General features: G+C 44.2%; 2 protein-coding genes across 2 annotated transcripts in view; one reads left to right on the top strand and one right to left on the bottom strand.

Annotated features, from left to right (window-relative positions):
- The window catches only part of LOC136619661 (zinc finger protein 721-like), a 30,446-nt gene extending 19,446 nt beyond the window's left edge, over positions 1–11,000 (top strand). Inside the window, exons 9-13 of the mRNA XM_066594426.1 lie at positions 3,936–4,052; positions 4,164–4,331; positions 4,415–4,747; positions 5,620–5,677; positions 8,256–11,000. Coding sequence (XP_066450523.1) covers positions 3,936–4,052; positions 4,164–4,331; positions 4,415–4,747; positions 5,620–5,677; positions 8,256–9,901 — 2,322 coding nt within the window. The 3' untranslated portion in view covers positions 9,902–11,000. The remainder of the gene's footprint in view (positions 1–3,935; positions 4,053–4,163; positions 4,332–4,414; positions 4,748–5,619; positions 5,678–8,255) is intronic.
- Positions 1–14,477, bottom strand: part of LOC136620111 (uncharacterized) — a 534,467-nt gene that overhangs the window by 336,770 nt on the left and 183,220 nt on the right.

Genomic DNA, 14,477 nt, shown 5'->3' with positions numbered 1-14,477 from the left:
TTATATAGCGCCAACATATTCCGCAGCGCTTACATTGACAGGAGAAATACAGAAAGACAAAAGTACAAAAATTACAGAACCACGGTTACATAGTAATTAGTTGATGGAAACAGTAGGGGTGAGGGTCCTGCTCCAACGAGCTTACATACTACAAGTAATGGAGGGATACAGAAGGTAAATGGCTGGAGATGTGCACAGTATGGCGAGGTGGAGAGTGAGAGATGCTATACACAGACAATGGTCAGACATTAAGCCGTGTGACAGCAGAATCGGTATGACTGCAGGGGGTAGTTGATGGTGGCTGGCAGGGATTGCAGCCAATAGGTTAGGTAGCATATTATCAGGTGGAGTACAGAGGGGTTTGGTTTTGGAGATGCGGTATGCCTCCCTGAAGAGATACATTTTTAGAGCACGCCTGAAGTTCTGCGAGTCCTGGATTGCTCGGGTAGCCTTTGGTAGTGCGTTCCAGAGGGCCGGTGCTGCTCTGGAGAAGTCTTGGAGGTGGAAATGAGTGGTTTGAATTAAAGGGGCACGCAGTCTGGTTTCGTTAGCAGGGCGGAGTGCTCGGGCTGGGTGATCAATTAAGATGAGGGAGGCAATGTAGGGTGGCGCTGTGCTGTGGAGGACTTTATGGATTAAAGTAGGGAGTTTAAATTGAATTCTGTATTTAACAGGCAGCCAGTGCAGTGACCGGCACAGGGCGGAGGCGTCCGAGTAGCAGCTGGACAGGAAGATGAGCCTGGCTGCCGCATTCAGGATGGGTTGGTGCAGCTAACATGTTCGGGCAAGAAATTGGATGTAGGAGGTAAAGGAGAGGTTGGAGTCAATTATGACCCCAAGGCAGCGGGCATGCTGTCTGGGAGTTATGGTGGCGCCACACACTGAGATCGAGATGTCAGGATGAGGTCTGTTAGTAGAGGGTGAAAACACCAGTAGGTCAGATTTAGAGAGTTTTAGCTTTAGGTAGAGAGAGGACATAGTGTTAGAGACAGCGGACAGACAGTCGGTGATGTTATGGAGGAAAGCTCCAGAGATGTCACGGGCAGAGGTGTATAGCTGGGTGTCATCAGCATAGAGGTGGTATTGGAGCCAAATCTCCTGATTGTTTTTCCAATAGGAGCTGTGTAGATGGAGAAAATGAAGGGGGCCGAGGACCGAGCCCTGGGGGACCCCAACAGCAAGGGGAAGAGGAGGGGAGGTAGAGCCAGCAAAGGAGATGTTGAATGAGAGGTCAGATAGGTAGGAGAACCAGGAGAGAGCAGTGTCCTTTAGGCCAATGGAGCGAAGCATACTGAGGAGGAGTTTGTGGTCAACAGTGTCAAATGCTGCAGAGAGGTCGAGGGGATCAGTAGGGAGTAATCGCCCCTCAATTTAGCTGTCAGGAGGTCGTTTGAGACCCTTGTAAGAGCAGTTTCTAACGAGTGTTGGGGTCGGAAGCCAGACTGTAGGGGGTCGAGAAGAGAGTTCTCTGATAGATAGCTTTTAAGGTGGGGGTAAACCAGGCATTCTAGTAGATTGGAGATGAAGGGAGATTAGAGATGTGTCGGTAGTTGGCAGCATCAGTCGTGTCAGACGGCTTCTTTAGTAGTAATATGCTAAATCCTACTGGGGTAAAGGACCTGTGATGATGCCATGACCATGTGACCAGTCACGTGTGTGGGAGGAGTTTCTTGAAGTTCTCTCCTGATGAGGTCAGCAGGTAGTAGAGGTGTGTGCGCTGCATGAGTCTGTGCATTGGGCTGTATGACGGTCAGTCCAGGTCAGTTAGAGGTAAACGTCCGTGTGTCAGTACTGCGGCGGCTGCATTTATCTCCTGCCGTTAGTTGCGCCTCGGATACCAGTTTGTCAGATGTGGAATGAATCGCATATTGGAGAAATAGATAAAATCCCGGTTCTTCATGGCTAATCTTTGCTGCGGATGTTTTGCTGTGATGGTCCGGAGGTATTTTGGTCCTCCAGCTCCACCGTAGTTATTGCAGACAATGTGCAGCACTGATATTAGTTGCAGTTCCATCACTGGTGGTTACAGTTCTTGGACGCGGTGTATTATTAGGGGGGTGCGGTGTATTATTAGGGGGGTGCGGTGTATTATTAGGGGGTTATGTGCTCTGACCGCCCTCGTCGGGGCCCCCATGTACACTGCCTGCCTAATACTGTGTATACACGGCCGCACCTCCCCGTATACAGCCAGCTGCAATGTTATGTATCTTCTGACATCTTTCTGTCATCACCAGCAGGGTATTTTTCCAAATATCTGTGAACACTTAAAGGGGTTTTCCAGGCAGCGCTGGCTGTCAGTGCCGGGATACACCAAAACCCGTAACTGCAGGCGGACCTCTCATTGATAATCAGTGAGTCCTGCGCCTGCATTTACAAGCATCGGCCACTACACAGGGATCGGCGCATGCGGCTTTCACTCCAACCCCAATGTATCCAGGCTCTGACCAACAACGCTGCCTGGACAACCCCTTTTAAAGGCAGCAACAACCGGAGTGCCATCTTCTAGTGTAGACTGATATAAATTTTAGAAGGTGGAAAGGGATTTCCTGCAGGACAGATCAGTATTGGAAACTGCGGCTCCTGCTGATGTCTTGGAGGATCAGGGCATTACTTCAGGGAAAGGCGGAGAGTTATAGTTGTTACGATCGTGTGGGCAAACTAAGCACAGGGCCCACACAATCATGACCAAGGAGGGATACACACACGGGTTTCAGACAACTGGCCCTGCACTACAGGGAGGATGACCTGGCCCTACCTAAGTGGGGACATCGCCCTGATAAAGGGTGGCCCAGCGGTCTTTGGATCTGGGCCCTAACTGCTCCTAGGAACCACGCCACCAGAACAGGATACATAAACATGTCACGTGACAGGGACAGAACAACAGGACACACAAAGCCAGAAAACACAGCGTAGAGCAGCCCAAATGCAACCACTAGTAGCAGGTAATAAACTGAATATAAATACCACTTCATGGCTCCTGGCTATACCACTAGACCCTACACTAACCAGGAGTCCAGCGACACTGGACACAGTTCACACCATAAGCTGCAACAGCACAGACAACGGAACACAATTCACACCACAAGCTGCAACAGCACCTTTCTTGCAGCCACCACACATAGAACCTGTTCACACTATAAACAGAGACAGAATGAGCATTGAACAGGACTGCTCACACGGGGCTACAACACGTAGTACATACCACACGAACTCCACCCAGAGCTCACATGCACACAGATGAAACACCACAGGAAGTCTAACAGTGTCCTCATACCAGGGGGATAGAAAGTCAGCCACCGAGCTGACATAGGGAACTGTGTCAGGGATCCACCAACTGACACACAGATGAGACATAAGATGTTTGGAGGCCGCACCTGTCAGGGGAAGGGAAGAGGGGAGCTGCATGTGCTGCAGACAAGGACTACAGGTGTCCAAACCATCTTTAGGGAAGCAGAGAGACACAACAGACCTACATGCCAACACAGATCTGAGTGGGAACAAAACAGACACATCCAAACAATACAAAGACCAGCATCAACTACTGACAGGAGCTGGGTTTATATGTGCTGCAGCCTAAAGGGGTTTGGTTGCTGGAAAAATACCACACCCAGCCAGCTCAATTAACCCTTACCTGAGGAGCTGTGCTGCTAAGAACCTTAGTACTACAGATCCCAGCAGCACAATGTAACAATAGTGTCCTGGAAGATAAGATCTGGCTGCTGTATGCGGTGCACTGCAGTGTATCCTGTGTGACCGTGTACTGATTATATAATAGGGGAACAATGGACTAATATGTCATATTATGGTCAGTAATCTGTAAATAAGACATCTCCATTGTACGCTGTCACTAATCCTGTATAATCCCCTAGTAGTGAGACACTTCATGGAAGATGTTCTTGTCTCCCTCAGGTTCCTTAGGTATAGGACTTTAACAGATAAAGACGATGGTCTTCTCTATCAATGACCCACCAAGGATGGAGAAGGACAGAGACCACATGGCTGCCCGGATATTAGACCTCACCTTTGAGATCATTTACTGGATAACTGGAGAGGTGAGAGCTTCACATGATGTCACTCTTATCTCTAGTAATAAACAGGGGAATGATGGGAAAGGTGAAGGATTCTTAGCCTCCATGTAGTGATCAGTGTCTCACCATCCACAGGATTACACAATAGTGAAGAAGTGGTCTGGTGAGTGTGTGACCCCCCATGTGTCAGGAGGACGGAGCCGGACCCAGAGCCCCATCACCGAGCCTTCACCTCATTCACTGATACATGAGCAGAAGATCCTAGAACTTACCCACAGGATCACTGAGCTGCTGACCGGAGAGGTGAGCGCTGCTGGGAATGGGGAGCATTATATAATAACGCCAAGGGAGGAGTCTGGAGGATGACGGTATATTGTGTGTGTCAGGTTCCTATAAGGTGTCAGGACGTCACTGTCTATTTCTCCATGGAGGAGTGGGAGTATTTAGAAGGACACAAGGATCTGTACAAGAACATCATGATGGAGGATCAGCAGCCCCTCACATCACCGGGTAAGAAGAGACCTCCCTTTATTGTAAGGGACAGTTTTGAGGGTCGGCTAGTCTTGCCATCATCTGATCATCAGATATATAATGTATTCAGTCTCTGGTTATTTCCTGTAGATGGATCCAGTCAGAGAAATCCCCCAGAGAGATGTCCCAGTCCTCTATATTCCCAGGATTGTCCAGAGGAAAAGGAACATGTCCCACCGGATCATCAGGTAGATGAAGTTGAGAATTCTGAAAATATTCTACAGACTGATGAATGTAGATTCCTACCACCAAGGTACAATGTGTTTTTAAATTTTACCTTTGAAACAACATTCAATTCTCACGCAAGTGATAATGATATGTGAGCGTTTTTTTTTTTTGCAAAACACATTGTAACACAGGAAAAATTTGCAGGTTCACAAGTGTGATATCGGTTGAAGCTTTTCAGACTGATATCTCTCTCACCCATATAAATACAGCCTTAAGCTGATAATCATGTTGGTGATTGTAATTCCACACCTATTAGCTGCCTCTGTTTGTCCGACGGCTCAACAGCTTACATGTTATTCTGCTTCCATAGTGTTGTCAGTAACAGTCCTGACCCTTCGGTCCTGAGATAACCTTTTCTATATTGAGAGATTCAGCACCGGCCATCAGCTCCTCTTGCCATTGAAAAAGAAGGAGGAGCTACAATCGCCAACTTGATCAGTTTCTGTCTGTTGGAGCTCCAGAGTCTTTTTGTGGTAAATTAGAGCTCAGTTTTGTATTTTTTGACGAACTATTTTGGACAACTGATTTATTGGCAGCAACATATTTAAGAGAGCGCAAGCAGTGCTGTTTAATTCTGTATTTATATTGGTGCCATGGTAGGCGGCACCGCCCATTTGTGGCACTCCACTTTATCGGATACAGCTAGACAGTACTGCTAATGTTTTGTAATATTTGATCCTTGGATGAATGTTGATCCAGTTTGATCCCCACTTGAGCAGATCCTTCTCCTTTCAGGGCAGATTGGTTCCTGTCGTCGAGGGGTTTACCTCCTCTGTCTGGATATAAGATAATGTGGGGCCTTTTACTTCTTTGTCATCTCTTTAACTTGCAGGAAAGTTCTGGTGGAGCGATGAGTGGCCTCGATAATCCCATATCAGTGTCCGTGAATGGTAAGAGAGTTTTATTATCCTTACATAGAAAGGCAATGTGCTGATGACTCGCTTCTTTAAAAAAAAGTGCCCCCCCCTTCTTTTTTGAAAAGGATTCTTTGATAATCAAAGCGTTGATAATGTCCATGGACCGGAGCAAGACAAATGACTTCCTGATTCTGGCAAAATCTTTACAAAAAACATTGTATACAAGCAAAATGGTTCATTGGTGATGACAGATCTGTAAATCAAAAGAAACAATAAAAAAACTTTAATAAAAAAAGACCATAAAAAAAAAAACAACACTATGTGGCAACATGCAGAAGGGGGTACATGTCTCTTTCTCTCGGAGGATTATCATCCTCTATTGTTCCCACATTTTGCATTTTAATGGTCTGTTCTTTGCATACAGCTCCATTGTTCTGCCAGGGGGCTACTGCGGGTTCTCTGCCGAATACAATATAATCAGCAGCTCCTGTATAGAATTCAGCACCATGGACTGCAAACACAGCATGCGTTCTGTGTTATCTTCTCTCCGTCTGAAGGATGGATTTTATGCTGACTAGAGATGAGCGACTGTGCTCGGCCACGCCCCTTTTCCGCCCGAATACCGCGATTTTCGAGTACTTCCTTACTCGGGCGAAAAAATTCGGGGGGCGCCGTGGGTGAGTGGGGGGTTGCAGCTGGGAGTGGGGGGGAGAGGGAGAGAGAGAAAGCTACCTTCCGCGCCTCCACACCTCTCCCCGCCCCCCGGCACCCCCCGAATCTTTTCATCCGAGTACTGAAGTACTCGAAAATGGCGGTGCTCGATCGAGTAATTACTCGAAACGAGTACGTTCGCTCATCTCTAATGCTGACCTAAAAATCATTGTTCAGCCAAAGAGTGGAAGATGGGAGCATTTACACACAATGATTATCGCTCAAGTGATGGCTTTTGAACAACTTTTCAGTGATAATCGTTGTGTGTAAATGGGCCTTAAGACCTCAAGCTTGTTGGTTTTCCAGACCCTTGGAATAATTCCCAGTGGGATCTCCTGGTAATGAAACATATGTGAGATAATCAGATAGTATGGACACCACCTCTCTGATGTATAATGCCTTATTATTAAGTACCACAATCGACCCCTACCCCCTTTTATCAGCTTCTTTAATAATAAGATTTCGGGACAGTTCCTTAAGGGCATTCCTTTCCGCATATAATACATTCTGTTTATTATTGAAGATTGTTTGTCCAAGTTTGCTAACGCCTTCTCCACCTGTGCTTGAAACTGGTCCATCACATTAGCTCTGGTCTGTAAAGAGTAGAAATTAGGATTGGTGATTTGGGTGAGATGGAATGTGTTGTTCCATTCCATATGCTGGTCGGCTTCCAGGTCAGTGTTCAGACTATTCAGCATACTTATGCAAAGCTATTCTTTGGCTGAAAGATCACCTGCGATATATTCCCGACCAATAGGACTGAAAAAGTGTGGTATCATTATGGGCGAAGGAGAGTCTATTGGATTGGATGTCCCTACTGTACTTCACATGACTGCCTGCGTGAGTAAGTGGTCATGCACAGTACAATTTCACTGCCATACAAGGCAGTACCCAGAGTGACAGCCAGCTCCACAGCTGTAAAGCGGTGCCGGACACCCACAGTGATTTATGCTTACAGACGCGTAAGCCTGGCCAAGGGTGGAGGATGAATGATGAATGGAGCTGGTGATTGGCTTCTGTGTTCACATTGCCCTTTTCCCAGAGTTCGTCATTATTAAAATCAAGTGCAGCTTAGAGAGTCGGCAAGACTGTCGAGGAAGGGGAGCCAGGAAGGGCAAGTATATTTTCTATTATTTAACCATTGAATGGATGGAACAACACTATCTGCCGAGATAAACCATTTAAGGGTATGTTCAAACGTCGCTGATTTGCTGCGGATTTGGTGATTTTGGTGCGGATCATTAAAAGATCCCATCCGTTAAATTGAATTTAAATTGGAAGACATGATCTACTGCAGATCTGTCACAAACTGCTTCCGACTATTGGTCTCGTACTTGACATCGCAGCAGTATAATTGAAATTGTATGCAGACCACATAATTAATCTGTCCTTCAAACTCTCCTGGGGCCAACAGCAGTGACCCCCATAGTGGCCACAGTGGTAAGTGACCCGCATGCTACCATGCTTCACTGAGGGTGATGGGAAGTGTTGAATTTATGCTACACATAGTATTTATCATCATGACCAGAGATCCTTCTTTCATGTGCTGAGGGAGTCTGTCATGTGTGGCTTTTTTTCTGGTCCATATTCCATAAAGCCCCACTCTGTGAAGTGGTCCTAGGGAGCCATACCTCTTTTATGGAATTTCTCCTAAAAATTTTAACCGTTGTTGTTTATTAACATTGTGAAATATTATAGTATATGGTCTATAAAGAAAAAGCTGTCACTACCTCTACTAGGAATTAGTTTATGGAAACTCCACCGACAAAGTACTTACAAACAAATTTTCCTTTATATTTCCATCCTTGCTTGTTTACTGTTGTCTTAATGAAGCTTGATTGCTTAATAAAAACTCAACTGCTTAATTTTGGAAAATAAGAAGTTTTTGCTTCCTCTTCAGTTGAAGATTGGAGAACAGACTCCCATGGACATCTCGATGTATCTCTATATCAGGAAGAAGAAAATTACACCACACAAATAAATTCAATAACTCCTAATGTTCCCTTAGTGCTTCAGAGTAGCGATCTATTCTCTGATGCTGCTGGTCACAATCAACCTTCATCTAACCAATCACTGATTAACAAACATGGACCTGTTCATGGACAAGGGGAACTATTTCAATGTGGGAACCATTTTAAAAGAAAATCTAAACTTTCTTTCCAGAACAGAAATCCTAGCAATGAAAGGCGATTTTCATGTTCAGAATGTGGGACAAGTTTTAACCAGATATCAATTCTTCTTAAACATCAGAGAACTCACTCAGGAAAGAAGCCATTTTCATGTTCAGAGTGTGGACAATGTTTTAGCCAAAAATCAAATCTTGCTAAGCATCAGAGAACTCACACAAAGGAGAAGCCATTTTCATGTTCAGAATGTGGGAAATGTTTTAGAGAAAAATCGCAGCTTGTGGAACATCTAAGAATTCACACAGAGGAGAAGCCATTTTCATGTTTAGTCTGTGGGAAATGTTTTAAGCAGAAATCAAATCTTATAAAACATCAGAGAACTCACACAGGGAAGAAGCCATTTTCATGTCCTGAATGTGAGAAATGTTTTAATTGGAAATCAGAACTAGTGGCACATCTAAAAAGTCATACAGGGGAGAAGCCATTTTTATGTCCTGAATGTGGGAAATGTTTTAATTGTAAATCACAACTTGCGGCACATCTAAAAAGTCATACAGGGGAGAAGCCATTTTCATGTTCTGAATGTGGGAAATGTTTTATTCGGAAAGCACAACTTGTGGCACATCTAAAACATCATACAGGGGAGAAGCCATTTTCATGTCCTGAATGTGGGAAATGTTTTAGAGAAAAATCGGATGTTGTGAAACATATAAGAATTCACACAGGGGAGAAACCATTTTCATGTTTAGTCTGTGGGAAATGTTTTAAACAAAAATCAAATCTTGTAAAACATCAGGGAACTCACACAGAGGAGAAGCCATTTTCATGTCCTGAATGTGGGAAATGTTTTAATTGGAAATCACAACTTGTGGCACATCTAAAAAATCACACAGGGGAGAAGCCAATTTCATGTCCTGAATGTGGGAAATGTTTTAGTTGGAAATCACAACTTGTGGCACATTTAAGAAGTCACACAGGGGAGAAGCCATTTTCATGTCCTGAATGTGGGAAATGTTTTAGCTGGAAATCACGTCTTGTGAGACATCTAAAAAGTCATACAGGGGAGACAAAGCCATTTTCATGTTCAGAATGTGGGAAATGTTTTGATTGGAAATCAGGTCTTGTTAATCATCAGAGAATGCACACAGGTGAGAAGCCATTTTTATGTTCAGAATGTGGAAAATGTTGTAGAGAAAAATCTGATCTTGTTAAGCATATGAAAACTCACACAGGGGAGAAGCCTTTTTCATGTTCAGAATGTGGGAAATGTTTTAGACAAAAATCTGATCTTGTGCAGCATATGAGAACTCACACAAAGAAGCCATATTTATGTTCAGTCTGTGGGGAAAGTTTTAAGCAGAAATCAAATTTTTTTAACCATCAGAATGAGCACAGGGGAGAAGCCATTTTCATGTCCTGAATATGGGAAATGTTATAGTTGAAAATCAATTATTTCTGTTTTCCAAAGATATTTTAATTTTTAAGAGTAGAACAGCAAAACACATATAAATTTTGTATGATCGCAATCGTACTGACCCACAGAATACAGTAACGTTATTTTTGCTTCAGCGACTGTGTGCCATAGAAGCAACCCCCCCCCTTCTTCCCAAAAGATGATGGATTTTCATTTTTTTTCTTACATTTAACTTCACTTAAAATTTTTGATACTGTTTTTAGTACATTAAATAGTATCATAGAAAAATACAACTTGTCCTGCAAAAAACAAGCCATCAAGCAGCTATGGTAAAGGGTAAATAAGAGTTATTTAAGAAAGTAGAGCACTGATTGGTTGCTATGGCAACAAGGATAGTCTCACTGTTAGGGATAATATCCACAGCCAGATTTCTGCCAAGTTTTACGCTGCGGAATTCCACCGCGTGAAAGAAAACACGGCATGTCCTACTTGCCGCGGGAATACACGTGGCCAGTTTCCATTGTAGCACAGTGGAAGTATCACGTGAATATGCGTCCCTGCCCACCGCCGGCTGCGTCATCTGGCACTGCTGGCGCGTCATGTGGGACGCGTATGGTGAATCTGCAGTGGTAAGTTTGGGGGTTTTGGGGGGAGCCGTGGCGGACTCTGCTGTGATATTCCGCTGGCGGAGTCCGTCACGGCGAGGGGCATAAGGCCTTAGACAGTTCTGATAAATAAGGCCTGTAAATACTCTATATACATCTACTTCCTGTACACATATGGGAGTAGTAGTATAAAAAAAGAGATGCAGTGGCATAAATAAAATGACATGCTGGTGACCCCCTAACACAAATTTAGAAACCATAAAACTTTCACATCCCTTATCAGTGGACTATTTATGTATTTAGCCCCTTATATATCTTGTACTATTATTATTTTAGGTGCAAATTAATCACTCTATGTCTGTGCCTGTTCATATGTATGTATAAATGCATGCTTCTTCAGATCTACTCCATAAGCCTGAGGAAGTACCCTGCTTTGTTTGAAAGCTCACTATAACATCATGTATTTTCGTTAGCCATTAAAAGGTATCATATCTACAAGATTACTTGGTTTCTCTTGCTGAGAACAAACACATTTAAAACGACACACGCAACAGTTCTGTACCATTTTACTGATGCTTCCGGACACAGGTTCTCATGCAGCGAGATGAGTCTGGTGGGAGGAGCCCCGCACACACAAGGTCACAGTGTGCTCATGGGAATTATTGTTTGTAGTACCTCACAGCTCCAGGACCTCCCACAGAAGTGTTTTAAAGGGCCAGCGTTGCTAGAGCAGTGGGGGTATCTATGTGGGAAGGGAACAGACAGAGGAGGTTAGTGAATGTACATTTATTGGGCAAGTAAAATGTTATGATGATTTCAGCAACTTTACTGCCAAATGGCAATCTAGTACAGCCCCTTTAATATATACTGCAGAATAAATAATATGTGTGTGTAGTATATATGTATCGCATCCCGTGATCAAACGTGTGTTGAGGTTTTAGGTTTCTGACTTGTCATAGAAGCATCCAAAAGCTTCTCTTTCTGTTACTGAAAAAAGACCCTCTACAAAGACCGATATTACCCCGTAGGGGTGGATACCAGCTGTACACAGGCAAGCTGCAGACCATATAAGTGATTACACTACCGTTATACCCAGTGAGCGCAGGTGACGTCCCCTGCAACTGAAATCATTCAGTTCCCTACATGGGGCTACAGAATGTCCTCAATATATCACTGAGCTGTCATGGTCCCTCGTACCACTACTAGGGGTGACCGACTCTCATCTCCGATGTTTCACCCCCGCCCCCCCAGTCCATCACACCAGGCGATTGAAGCGCTCAGTTCTAAGTCTACAGACACGAACATGCCCGTCATCAGTGCCCGTACCAAACCTGGATTCGCTGCTGAAAACATTCCGGTTTCACTCCTTAGCAGTCCGGTTTTGTTGTTCATGACACCACTGCAAACGGAGACGGTGGTGGATGTCAAAGTACACTTAATGGGCAACGGTAGACCAAATGTCCTGACCATATGGCCGTAAAAAATAAATACCAGCACCCGCGTTTGGACTTTATTACTGGACTCGTGACGTCCCTATAAGTTATTATTATGTTTCGGGGCAGATTGGGAACTTAAATGTGTATGAATGTAAAAACGCCAACATGACGGCTGTTGCACTAAATTGATTAATTACTAAGCTATATTGGTTTGAAATGCCAACAATGTTTACTGCATGTGTGAAAGTGACCTTCGGGCTCCTGCACACTGGCGATCACAATATTGTCGCGTGAAAATTGCGGCAAAGTTGCAACTTTTTTTCCCTCAATTTTTGAGCGCCAGAGCTTTTTCTCACAAAAACAGCACTTGTCACTTGTGTTTTTTTCGTTTTTTTTTAATGTGATTTTGCTGAGTCAATAAGACTTTCTAATGTTAAAAACACATCGCATGAAAATTGCAATTTTGTGCTTTGCAATGCAATAAAAAAAGAGTCTCCATAGGGAAACATGGGAGATAAAAAAGGCAGAAAGACAGGACACGCCGCAATTTTGTTTTTCACGCAACATCATATCAGTGAAAACATCACAAACATGAAAAAATTGCAATGCATTCTTTTAAGTGGATTCATTCACATTTGCGATGTTTTTTCTACATAGCACCGCACTGCGATGCAGAGAACAAATCGCAGGATGTCCTTTCTTTTGGCGATATCGCCCATTGACTTCAGTAGGGCCAGCAGCAGCAGCGCTGGCCCCATTGAAAGCAATGTGAGAACATCACGATTCCCTGCTGCAACTGTAGCAGGGGATTCTTTCAACGATCTCCTCCCATTGATTTCAATGGGGCCGTCGCTGCTGCTGCCAGCGCTATTAAAAACAATGGGGGAACATAGTGATCTCCTGCTGCTGTGACAGTCACATCGAGGATGAAGGGAACCCCTGCATGGAGGGGAGGTTGTTTTCAAATGACAACACCTCACATCCAGGGGTTTCTACATGTTTACAATGGGGCAGGCAGCAGCAACGCACACTAGCGTTTCTCTCGCACATTTTTTTCATGCGATGTCACTGCGTTTTTAAACGCGATTGTCAATAGAACTTTATAACGTTAAAAATGCATCGCACGAGAAGCACAATGAGTTTTTAACATTAGAAAGTTCTATTGACATAAGCGTGAAAAAAATGCAGCTATATTGTAATTGCAAGTGTGACGGCACCCTAAGGGGGTCTTCACACTAGCAAGAGCTATATCACTGCATTTTTTTAATGCGAAAGTCAATAGTACTTTCTAATGTTAAAAACTTATTGCTATTTTTGTGCGATGCATCTTTAGTGGCACAAAAACAACATTTATGTTGATTGCTATGGGAATAATATCATATTCCAGAAGAGTTCACTGATCTGCTCCAAATTGGTTATAATTAGAGATGAGCGAGCACACTCATAGTAACATAGTTCGTAAGGCTGAATGAAGACAATGTCCATCTAGTCCAGCCTGTCTAGCCTCCTGTTTTGTTGATTCAGAAGGCAAAACACCCCAAGAGCAGAAGCCAGTTAGCCCTTTTGGGGAAAAAATTCCTTCCCGAATCCCTAATGGCAATCAGACTGTTCCCTGGATCAACCCCTAATAGTTCCTACCTCCCTATATACCCGGATTAACAAATAATCTTAGATTTATAGCCTATAATATCCTTCCTCTCCAGAAAGACATAAAGTCCCCTTTTAAACTCCTCTAAGGATTTTGCCATCACCACATCCTCAGGCAGAGAGTTCCACAGTCTCACTGCTCTTACAGTAAAGAATCCCTTTCTATGTTGGTGATGAAACCTGCTTTCCTCTAAACGTAGCGGATGCCCCCTTGTTACCGTTGCAGTCCTGGGTATAAACGGATCCTGGGAGAGATCCTTGTATTGTCCCCTCATGTACTTATACATGGTTATTTGGTCGCCTCTTAACCTTCTTTTTTCTAGAGTAAATAGTCCCAATTGGGTATTCCAGTCCAGTCATTCCATGTATTAGTTTAGTTGCCCTTCTTTGAACCCCCTCCAATACCATAACATCTTTCCTGAGCACCAGTGACCAGAACTGTACGCAGTATTCCATGTGAGGCCTGACAAGTGCCTTATATAATGGAAGGATAATGTTCTCGTCCTTCACCCCTATACCTCTTTCAATGCATCCCAAAACTTTATTTGCCTTTGCAGCAGCTGATTGGCATTGGTTACTCCAGTTTAGTCTACAGTCCACTGGTACCCCCAGGTCTTTTTCCATATCACTTTTCCCTAGCGGTACCCCATTAAGCGAATATTGGTTTGAGCATTAGGGTACTCAAGATGCTCGTTACTCGAGACGAGCACCACGCGGTACTCCATTTCCTTCCCTGCATGTTTAGCGCCATTTCCTAGCCAATAGACATGCAGGGAAGGCATTGCCACTTTCTCCTGTGATGTGCCAGCCCTATCCCACCCCCCTGCAGTGAGTGGCTGGCGAGATCAACTGACCGCCAAGTACTTAAAGCGGTCCCGCCCACGGCTCGCCTCA

The sequence above is a fragment of the Eleutherodactylus coqui genome, chromosome 3, assembly GCF_035609145.1.
Source record: "Eleutherodactylus coqui strain aEleCoq1 chromosome 3, aEleCoq1.hap1, whole genome shotgun sequence".
In the NCBI taxonomy this organism is placed as follows: Eukaryota; Metazoa; Chordata; class Amphibia; order Anura; family Eleutherodactylidae; genus Eleutherodactylus; species Eleutherodactylus coqui.
This window is presented reverse-complemented; position numbering and strand designations above follow the sequence as displayed.